The sequence below is a fragment of the Vicia villosa genome, unplaced genomic scaffold, assembly GCF_029867415.1.
Source record: "Vicia villosa cultivar HV-30 ecotype Madison, WI unplaced genomic scaffold, Vvil1.0 ctg.000077F_1_1, whole genome shotgun sequence".
Classification (NCBI taxonomy): Eukaryota; Viridiplantae; Streptophyta; class Magnoliopsida; order Fabales; family Fabaceae; genus Vicia; species Vicia villosa.
In genome coordinates this window covers 1334354-1346060 of record NW_026705001.1, presented here as the reverse complement: position 1 = coordinate 1346060, position 11707 = coordinate 1334354, and the positions used below count along the sequence as shown (strand labels likewise).

Here is an 11707-nt window from a genome sequence, read left to right as displayed (position 1 = left end):
AGAGGACAAAATGACTTAACAAAAGAGAAGTTAAAGATAGATGTTTTATGGATGAAGAAGTCAAATTGAGAAGATATCCTCTCAAAAGAAAAAAAAGTTTGAGAAAATGCCAATGTAAAAAGTTTGAGCAGATGCCAATGTAAGATCAATTTTCACGATATATTCTCAAACACTTGTGTTATAAACTGCAATTAAGATGTGTTATAAGCTGCAAATAAGTTGTATATCCAAACAGACTCAAAGAAACCCCAATTCAAATCTTGCATCACTATTCTTTAGAAAAAAGATAATTGAATATTTTATTATAATAGCTTCAAGTTATCGGCACATATATGCCTAGATATACATACTTTTAAGTGCCACAACCTGGATGAATCCTTATTGTTTTATTCATTGTTCATTGTAGCAGGTTATACAAATCTTAATTAAAGAACAGGTACATGCAATCAACTGACAGCCAAAGGATCCTTCAATGAAACTCCATTGGATTCAGAAGGATTACGGATCTTTACGCCGGTTGCGACAGACTGTTGCTTCTCAGAGACAGCATCTTCAACTTGTGATTCCTCTGGAGGAATTGATCTTCCGCCCCAACGTACAAGATCTTTGATGATGGTTTGGAGCTCATTGTCTTTATTTAACGACTCCAGTGTCACATGTGTGCCTGAACCAGTTCAAAACAGTTCTATCATAATTCTCCGTGAAAAATTTCAATGGTCATAGATTATATTGTTTTCGAAAGAGTTAGCTTTAAAATCATTGGAAAAAACACAAATATTGCATCAGCGATAGAAAACCCAGAAGAAGAGAGTTTATAAAACATGAGCAATCTTCACTTTGCAATTATTTTTAAAATAATCATTATAATCATATTATCCGGGCCATATCACTAATCAATATATGATTCCTAACAAAGACAAAGCACGATACTTACGGTATCTCCAATAGTGCTTCGGATTTGTAGGGTCGTTGATTGTCTCTTCTGCTGCAGGGCGTGTTGTATATTCTTCTTTTAATGCTAACAAGTCCTGCCCACCAGATTAAGAGTGACGTGATTTTCATGTGAAGGGAAATAACAAAAGTGGGCGAAACCCCCGAAAGTTATGGACAAATTAGTGAGATCTGTGGTAGGAAATTAAACAGAACTTAGAAATCATGGTTTTCGAACATGTTGGTCAAAATACCTGAAGAGGGAAAATTGCCCACATCGATGGAGATTCAATATGTTGCCTTATAATGTAATGTGCAACTTCTGGAACGCATTGATCAGGTGGCAACTCATCAGACTCCATCACATTCTTGAAAAAACGTTGCCTTCTTTCGTCGTCTTCTTCCCACCAAGCACGCAAGGTGGAACTGTCATGACATGATGGAGCACATACCTGCAAGTTGGTTGCTAAATCAAATGACAATTTTACAAAATCCATTTAAACACACAAACTACAAACACCACACAAGACCAGTAACGTTTCATTATTTGAAGCACAAAACCAGAAAAAACATTTGAGTGTCGCATAGATAGAACCCAATTTGAGCTATGATTTCCGGAAGCTTAATAGAAAGAAGATTTGCTCAGAGTATGTATCATCCGTTGGATTTTTTTTTTTAATATGGAACCATGAAGTCTCAATAAAGAGTAAAAAATATAAATATTCTTCCTTTAGTTCGACCATAGGCGGTCCAAACTAAAATAAGGATAAACATGGTACATAGAAACTTTACCGTCATGTAGCTGTATTTAGAAGGAATGCCAAATTCCAGATCAGATTCACTGGGCATCCGTTGGATGCGCAGCCCAACTAATCCGAGCTCTTGCATAACCTGCACTAACAAATTTTAAGTTAAACCTTTCAATGTAAGACCCCCATCCAAAATGAAACAATTCAAATCCTTTTGTATTCTTAAGCATAATTCTGAACATGTATGTTTTGGGAGCCCTGCATACGAGTGAGAAAGAGGTTCTTATTTATAAGAGCTTGAGTATAATTGACATACAGGATGCACACAAGATGGAATGAGGCCCAAATCTTCCCCGCAGGCCAGCATCTCTGATGAATTTAGAAGTGCAGGTAGAGTCTTAAGCGCATTTTTCCTCCAAAGATTCTCTTGACGTTGGAAATAGTAGTCGTAATACAATCTTTTGAGAACATTCTTGCTGTATTGCATGATAAACATTAAAATCTTGTAAGATTACATCTCAAGGAAGTCAGAAACCAGAATATGAAATGAAATAATTTTGGTATTAGATGGAGAAAGTTTTCACTGAAATTATTTTCGTATTATACCTCAGCGTTTTTTTTTTTAACAGTCCTAGTTTTCAGCGCCAAACAATGATGAAAAAGCAGCATAATAGCTGGAACCATTCCCAGTGGTTTATCCACATGCACTAATATTAATAAGGTACCTGTGATCGTCCAAAGCCTGGAAACTTGAGGTATCTTCAAGGTTGAAACGAGGATAAAAATCTTTTGGATTCTCTGGATCTCGGATAAGAACTATATTCTGCAAGACACAATAACAAATAATACAGTGTTGGATTTGCCAGATTAAGAGGACACGGATCACAGTTCAGAAGACAGAAAAAGATTAAACATAGATTAAACGAAAAGCCATATAAATACTGAACTGAAGTGTGTCAATTTGACCTATTGTCTACTAATAAATAAGAAAGTATCACAGCATAGAAACTAAGTTTTCACAAGCGCTGGAATCACAAGTGTAGCTTAAAACATCAGATCTATTTGGTTTACTGATAGGAGGATATAGAATAACGGCTATATATATAGTAGTTACTGTTGACTAGGGAAGTTGGTTAGTTAATGGGGTAGTTAGGATTGTCATATATAAATTGGGAGGTTTTGGAGTTAGAAAGGGTACCATTTGAATATTGTAAAGTTTGCGAAAAGAGTAGCAACTCTATTGTGAAGGGGAAATCCAAGGAGGAGAGATTGCTCTCCTGCTCTTTTCTATTTCTTAATACAATACAAGTGTTCTCTCTTTGGAATCCAATTTTGGGTTTCTAACAATTTTTAATAATGAAATACCCTTCTACGAGTGAATCAAAGTTAAGTCAAAATAATGATATTTACCTTTCAGTGTAAATATCGATATAGAAAGATAGTGGGTGGAAGAGAAGAATATGATCCATGAAGCAAATTTGATAAACTACCTGTATAAGATCGAACAGACTACGCCGGATTTTGTCTTCACTCTCCAACAACAGAGAACTTTCTGCAGAAGTTTTCAGTTTGGAAACAATTTTTTTCTCTGTGTTGCTATCCTCCTTGAACTATAATCATTCATGAAAAATAAAATTACAACAGCATATATATTTAATGGTCGCAACAGAATTTACAGTAAACTTATGAAAGAAATGCATGCTTAGAAATAACCAACATAAATGAAATTTCGTTATATTTTCACATCTTACATTATAAAGTCCCTGAACCTATCTCAGATTGGTGCCATGAAATACCGAGTTACATCGAGTAGAAATCTTTAATAAATAAAGCAAAAAGATTGATACTGAAAATGCACTCTTTCCTAATTACAAGTAATCAAGCAACTCATAGCTGTACTTGCTTGATCATGAAAAAATTTCAACAATCAATACATCAATAAAACATCAAACATATCCTTCTTCATCTACTTAATTGGGAGAGAAGTACAAAATATGCGATCAAATTCTGCTAGCAACCCCAGCCAAGCCTTATCCATAAGACTATAGAGGCTATGAGCTTTTACGAAGATTAAGTATTCTTTGGATTTCTAAAATAGGATTTGAAGCAATTCATTAAGTTTATATGGTTTACTCATGAAATTTAGAATTTAAATACACAGGAACAAATAAACAAAATGGGGAAATGAACTGAAGTAGGATAGAAAAGATCAGTGACAACTAAATATTAAGAATCAGTATGTTCTCAAGCGGCTAAGCATCAATAGGATATTTATATGATTATATAACTAGCAAAAGTGAAGAAATAAATAATTAACATATATAGAACATGGCTGTGTTGAAACCAAGCACAGTTCATTCATGAAAGTTTATATTCAAATCAAAAGGTAGCTGGTTAGGTTATGCTAAAATTAAAGAAGTGCTTCTCATACACATTCTAATAAGTTGTACCCTTGGCATATGGAAGATATGCTTTATGAGAATATATGGGAAGTTAAAAGAAAATCGGCACACAAAACAAAAGTATGATCACCTCGTAGCAGTTCTTTTCATATTCATTCAGAAAAGTTGTTGCAACAAATGTCCAAGCAGATCCAAATTTTTCCTGAATCAAGAATGAAAAAAATATCGTATGACTAAGCACATCTACAAGACATATGAGAAAAAACCAGATGTATCTTTAAGGAAAATTATTAACACATTATTAAAATTCATTCATTGCGTAAAAGGTACACTTCTAACCTGTAATATTTCCTGTCTAATGTATGGACGGCTCAGGCGATTAAAGTCCCATATTCCTTCTCTTTCAAGTTCTTCCTACAATAGATTTAACAAAATTATAAATTGACCAAAAAAATAGTTTCCATTGCCAGTTAGAGCAGCTCAGCTCATATTCACTGAATCAAGCGCCATTTAGATTTATAAAAGAGCATAATGATACCTGACTTAGAGGAATAGATGGTCGGAATTTTCCGACTAGACCTGTCACGGCATGTTCTGGAAGTTCCCAGATTCGGAAGAATCCCAATATATGATCAATCCTGTAAGCTGTGAAATATTTTCCCATCTGCCATGGACAAAAGTAAAACTAATCTTCAGCCTCTGTACTAAAGTTTGCTTGGATTATTTTCCAGTTAAAAACAGGAAAAACGAGAATTCTAAACCAAAACCTGTGTCAATCGAGCTCGCCACCAACCATAGTTGTCTTTTGACATCTCTTCCCAATTATAAGTAGGAAAGCCCCAATTCTGGCCATTTTTATCAAAATAGTCGGGAGGTGCCCCGGTAGAAGTGTTCATTCGAAACAAATTTGGATAAACCCAAGTATCCACACTGTTTCTGTCAACTCCGATGGGAAGATCTCCCTTTAGAATCACTCCCTTCTTTCTTGCGTATTCTGAAGCTTCAGACAACTATCAGAATAAGATGAAAGCAAACAGTTAGATATTGTGTTACATGATTTAACGACCATGTAGAGCTTATAGTAGGGTTCAATATAACTAACTTGTAAATGCAGATGATATTGAACATAGTAGTGGAAGCGAATTATCTCGTAATGCAGACTTTCCTTGGATACAAGTTTCTCCAACTGTAAAACAATGGGAAATATACAGTCTTAATAAGACATATTTGGAAATTGAAAAGAAAAGCTAAGGCTCATACCTTATCTTCAGAATAATTAGCAAAACTGCCCCATTGACTTCGTTCCGATGTCTCAAAGAAATCCCGCAGGAAACAGAAAGCAGCATAGGGTTTCAACCAACCCTATTACCATCAAGAACAAAGCTGAGTCAATGTAGCATTTTAAATAAAATTAAAATTCATTATAAAGAAGAGGAAAAGATAAGAAAGATAAAGCATCTCTTGGCAACATATTAATCAGTTGAAATGTGCAGTAGTAAAACCTCATTCTCAGAAAAGAACTCCTGAAAGGAACTCGAATTAAGTATCAAATCTTTCTCTTGATTGAAAACTTTCTTCGCAATCGAGAGTTTATTAGACAATGTAGCTTCATAATCAACATCCTGTAAAATAAAATTAACCAACCATGAGGAAATTGTCACTCACCACCAATATGTTTACAGAAAATATAGCCAACAACAATACAATAATAACATCAACCAAGTCTTTTCCCACTAAGTGGAGTCAGCTACATGAATCATTTGACGCCAAAGTCCAATCACGTACGTAGATTTGGCCCATAGTTTTTCTTGATCTCCCTTTATCTCTAACTATTGGACTATCCTCACTCTAATCTACTCTCTTTACTGCTTCTACAAATCTTTCTCATAAAAGTTGATGTCACCTAAGGAGGGATTCTACCATCTCTATTATAGAGACTCCCCCAATTTTCTCTCAAATAAATGTTTCTAGTTCTATCTTTCATTTCTTATGCAACAACACATCGAAGGACCATTCCCGTGACTTCAACACTAACCTTATTTTCTAGTAGGTTTATACTTCCCAAAAATCAGTTCCCTAAATCATTATGGATCTTATAATAACTGTGATAAAATTTTCCCTTAAATTTTAGAAGTATTTTATATAACATTTCACACCCAAATCATTCCACCTGTTGAGTCTTGCATTGGATGAGAAAAGACCTGAAAAAGTGTTCATAAGTAGGAGGCCTCTCTCGCCTTGCAATTTTAAGGAAATGAAAATTGAGTAGTGATTTTTAGACTGAAAATAGCTCACCATGAATCTTCTCAAACTTAGTTGCACATTCCCTCTAATAAACAAATTATAATCAAAGTTATAATGGCATTTGTTCAAAACACTAGCAATGTTCTGGCTGTCTAAAAGGACTAATTATTTAGATTTCGTAACAGAATTTTATTCAATGATGGATATGTATAAATTAGATAATGTTTCTTGATGATTTCAAGATACATATAAATATTTGATCATTACCTTCCCATCTAATTGTTGTTTTGCCTTCTCAATCTCTTGCTGTTTAAAGTAAATGCAAAGCATTTCAAATGTCAGCATTTTGAAGTAGCTACAAATGCTATTCATTAGAGAGTAAAATTGCTAAACATAACCTTGATCTCCTCTGGTAAGTTCTCAGAAAGTGCCTGTACTCTCAGGTACAATGGATGCAGCGCAAATACTGAGAGTGAACTGAAAGACAAACATATGAGATGACAAAGTATCTCAAAATCAGTATATGAATTGTTTGAGACAACAATCAAACACATGAAACATTTTTTCCATCAGAAGTATGATAATACTAGCATCAGACATAGGTTGATATGCTGTGTGTTGTTAGCATCTTATCCAAATAAAACTTGACATGATTTTAAACCAGAAAGAAAATATCAAACTTCAGTTATTGCAGAATAAAAACCATGTTCGTATTTATGATATATTAAAAGGTAATTACAAGTTTATCTAATATCTATGATGATTTTGAAGGTGCTGCTATACCTGTATGGATAAGAATCCCACCACATCTGATGAACAGATGTATCATTGATTGGTAAAAGTTGAACTAAATGGAAACCAGATGCTACAGCCCAGTCAACTAGTAACTTGAGGTCAAGAAACTCACCAACTCCTAGATCAGAGTCCGACCTAATAGAGAACATAGGAATTGCTACGCCAGCACCACGCCAGGGCGTTTCCTTGAAAAGCAAACCACCAACATATTAGAACCATCAAGTTCTAGAAAACCACAATCTCCACTAGCAGTAGTGTAAATTTAGCTACTTACTCGTATCATGCCATCTGAAAGAAAAATATATTTTGCTTCTCTTCTTGAGGAGTTAATTGAGACTTCTCGATTTGGACCATTTTCTATAGAAGCATTCCCAGACCTGTCATATTTGCAATATCTATATGTGGAAATAATAGTTAAGGAAGAATGTAAAGTTTGACCAGGGTATTGGTAGCAACATATGAAAATAATAGTCCCACTCTTTCATCTATAAGTCAAAATGAAAAGTTCAAAATGGATATCTTATGGGAAAATCACTTCTTTGCATCACACATTCAGCTAGCCATACAAATTCACCAACATAGCTGAGTTTTAGTCCATTTTCAACTTTCCACTGCCCCAACTTTGTATCGCTACCTATCACGTATATCTGCAAAAGTTTGGAAGAAACCACTAATTCATGGAAATTTCTTTTAATCACAAATTTTTGAAGTATCGTTAAATGTTAACAAGCATATATTTTTAAGGCATTCTTAATCCAGAAAATAAACAACGTTAATTGTAAAGGATATATAGATAAAAGGCCTTACTGATGTGTCTTTCTCAATAGTTGGGCAGGAAACTTTGAATTGGATGAGGATGGACTCCGCTGGTCATCAGAAGTCAAAACACATGAGCTATCAGCAAAATAATAAACGGGCATTATATTCACTATAAGAGCCCTAAGCAGTAGGCTAAACATGTAATTTGCAAAATTTTACCTTCTGGTTCAAAAGTGATGTGGTTGACTCCTGTGGTTGTGATGGTGCTCGAATCCCAACTTTGCCGAAAAATGACATCTCGGAAAGCACTTCTGAAAGGGAGAGCATCTGAGCCTGTCTGAACTTGACGATAAACAAGAACAGATCTTGAGAATATATTTTAAAAGAAAAAATAAAACTACTTTTATCCAAACTAAAAGCCCATCAAATTATATTAAGAAAGATAATTTATATCCAACTTCTCGATGTAATTTCAATACCGTCAACTTTGAGAAGCACCACATGAAGCATTTTGGCAAAACTGAGTAAGAAGAACAAGAAAAAACATATATGCAAGAAGCAACTCAAGAGGCCATATCCTTGTACTATGCCGAATTGTTACAGCTTACAATCTCATAGAATATACACACTACAACGAAAACAAAAATGGCAAATTGGCAACAACAATCAAGCCTTATCCCACTAAGTCTGGTCGGCTGCATGGATCAAATGACATCATGAAGTTCTCCTATATCATATATCTCTATCCAACTCATCAATCTCCAAATTTTTCTTAGTAGTTTATTTTAAACATTTACACGGACTTCATCTGACTTTCCTAATTTGACTATTATTATTTCCTATAATCTACTCTCCTTACTACGCAATCTACAAGTCTTCTTTCGACATGTCCAAACAATTCAAGTCAAATTTCCACCATCTTTTCTTTGGTAGGTGTTATCGCAATTCTCTCCAATGCTGTCATTTATCATCAAGTCTTACCATGCATCCAATTGAATTTCTTTGGTTCCTAACAGAATACAAATGCGCTCATGATCGGCACAATTTGTTTAATATGATCCAACCGCAATTTTTTTTATAAATAACAAATACACTGCAAATATCTACAACTGTATAATTTAACAAACTGTACCTAAGCCTATTATTAGGAAGGACAGCAAAATAGGACATATTTCACATAATCATCGAACAGAAAACTTAAATAGAACTGCTTGAAACTTAAAAGAGAGAAAGGAAGCAACCTGCCAAAGATCACGAAACTCAATCTCCTGACCACTCTGAACACCTTCGGGGAGCGTCACTTCGTGCTTCTTCCCCATCTCCCATCTCACAATATTTCTCTTATCATCCACAACATAATAGGTATACTCACATTGAAACCCTTTCGGCACAGTAATACTTCCACTCCAAACAAGCTCAGAACCTTCATGAAAGGGACTCAGCAACACACCCTTCTTCACATTCCAAGATCCAAGCACTGGTACAGAGCCCGACACCAGCAAACTCTGACCCCATTCAGTAAAATACGGTACCCGAAAACTTATCTTCACCGAATTCACAGACTTATTCCCCGAAACCAGTCCCGGAAACACCATAGCTACAAAAATAAATTTGACTCAATAATTGAAGTAAACTTAATTTCAAAGAAAGAATGCAGAAAGAGAAAATGAATGGATGAAATTCACCTAGAGAGAGAGAGATTGAATCACCTTTGCTTGAATTAGAATAGAAACTTTAGAGAAGCAAAATGAGTGATAAAGAGAGTGAAGAAGACAAGAAGTAGAAGAGAGACGTTTCTGGCTATGAACAAGAGGTGTGAGGTAATATATTCAGATTTTTTTTATTGTTAATATGGTCCGTCCATGGGCTCAAACTTTTTTGTACGTGTTGCTTTCACATTTCTAAGGAAGAGTGCTGCCATGATTGCGATGATTGATTTTTATTAAAGGAAACTTTGTATTTTTCTCCTTTTTATATCCTTTTCCTAAAAATATATTTTGTTTCTGTTTTTTTTTTTACAAGTTAAGATTTTTTTTATGAAAATGTTAACCAGTGGAGTCAAGATCCTCTCCATTTTTCCCTCTCTCCATTTTCTCCATTATTATATCTCTACCCTAATCAGTGTCTTTGGAAGTATTATTTAAGTAATTAAAGTAGTAAGTTTTTATTAAAATGCGTGTATTTAATGATTGAAAATGTATTGAAAATTGAAATGTTAACTTTTATAAAGAATATTTTCCTTATTTAGTATGCTTAAAGAATATCCCGAGAACACTGGTTAGCAATATTTTTTTTTATTATTTGTTGTCACAATTTTTAATCTATCTCAGTTAATTCAAATGTGGGCTAAAGTTGCCGCTAATAATTTCATTAAATGTGAGATGTTATTACTCCCTCCGTCTCAAAATGAATGTTGTTATTAGGGGTGGCAAAATGGGTCAGGTCTGTCGGGTCAGCTCGTTTGACCCGCCATTTTGGACGGGTTGAGTTGAGGTTTTCGGCTCGGTACCTTAAGTTGACCCGCCCCACCTAACTCGCTTAAAAAGTCGGGGCGGGACGTGTTTTGCCCGCGGACTTTTTTATAATTTTTTTTACTTAGAATTAAAACAACTTTAACTATAAAAACAACATTCTTCTCTTAGGATTATGTTGATTGAATTGTATTCTAAATTACATGCAAATTGAATTATAATTGTAATGTTCTTTCTAAAACTTTCTAATACATGTGTTGATTGGAAAAACTTGAAATAAAAGAACAATTATATGACATGCATAATTATTAAGTTCTCAATACATTAGGTCACATGTTTTCTTTAGAAATAGATGTTGATTTTAAGAAAATGAAGGATTTGATTAGTGTATACGTGTGACAAATTTAGAATTTAACTATTAAGAAATCAGTCAATATAAGAGTCTATAGGATGTAAATAGTGGGAAAGTTAGGTGTTAATATTTTATGCGTTGTGATGTACTATGTAATAAAAATGTTATCACTGTTTGTCTTGTGTAAAATTTTTAATTGGGTTTTTTTAGTAGTTAGTTTTTAAATAGGATTAAGATAATATGTATTGTTTATTTATTTATTTCGATACCTTTTTTTATTGTGCTTGAGTTTATTTAGTTTTTTTGTTGTAATTTGTCTTTAAAACATGTTGAAGTTCTATTGTGCGTTATTAAGAAAAGAAATTATCAACTTCTTTGGTTTTTATAAATTATGTAGTAAATCAAATTGTAAAATAAAAATATATATAAATTGGCGGGCCAGCCCGCCAACTCGTTAGTAAACGGGGCGGGCTTCACTTTTGAACTCGGACACCTAAGTTGGTCCGCCCCGCCCCGCTTTTGGACGGGCTTAAACGGGGCGAGCCTAAACGGGGCGGGCTGCCCGCTTTGCCACCCATAGCTGTTATACACAGATTAAGAAAAGTAACGATTGAGTCAATAAAAATAACATTTTTACAAAATTACCCTTAATTATTACTGGTTGTTATATATTATCATGACTTGCAAAGAGTGTAAATAAGGGGTAAAGTTGGTAAAAGTTAGTTAATCTTACATTGAAAAAATAAAAAGTCTATTATTTTGAGACAACTTTTTATGATTAAGAAAGACACTTAATTTGAGACAGAGGGTGTATTAAATTGTACATTCCACATAAAACACTTGACATGACATTTTAAAAAGAGAAAATGGAATATGTCGTGTAAAATTAGACAATTTCTCAATGCACTCCATAGATCTCTTACATATCGCGCGAAATTTTATTTTTACTCCCAAGTTTCACTAAGTTTTTAACGCTTTTCTGTAGATGTCATCAACTTAATTAAT

The 11707-nt window shown here is 34.1% G+C and overlaps 1 protein-coding gene across 2 annotated transcripts; it reads right to left on the bottom strand.

The window, feature by feature from the left end:
- Nucleotides 1-234: 234 nt before the first annotated feature.
- On the bottom strand, nucleotides 235-9784 carry LOC131623720 (4-alpha-glucanotransferase DPE2-like). 2 transcript variants are annotated; one of them, XM_058894743.1, is made up of 23 exons: nucleotides 9565-9784; nucleotides 9121-9476; nucleotides 8099-8216; nucleotides 7928-7986; nucleotides 7640-7767; nucleotides 7395-7521; nucleotides 7109-7305; nucleotides 6724-6802; nucleotides 6593-6631; nucleotides 5584-5703; nucleotides 5342-5443; nucleotides 5184-5267; nucleotides 4849-5091; nucleotides 4620-4745; nucleotides 4421-4495; nucleotides 4212-4283; nucleotides 3170-3289; nucleotides 2405-2502; nucleotides 1996-2155; nucleotides 1723-1821; nucleotides 1185-1382; nucleotides 935-1028; nucleotides 235-664 (listed from the first exon to the last, which is right to left on the bottom strand). In XM_058894743.1, exons 2-23 carry the CDS (start codon nucleotides 9472-9474, stop codon nucleotides 447-449), a joined length of 2910 nt encoding a protein of 969 aa, XP_058750726.1. In that variant the 5' UTR covers nucleotides 9475-9476; nucleotides 9565-9784; the 3' UTR covers nucleotides 235-446. The 2 variants fall into 2 exon arrangements, with proteins under 2 accessions (XP_058750726.1, XP_058750725.1); XM_058894742.1 differs by having other exon boundaries at nucleotides 9589-9784.
- Between the last annotated feature and the right edge of the window lie 1923 nt (nucleotides 9785-11707).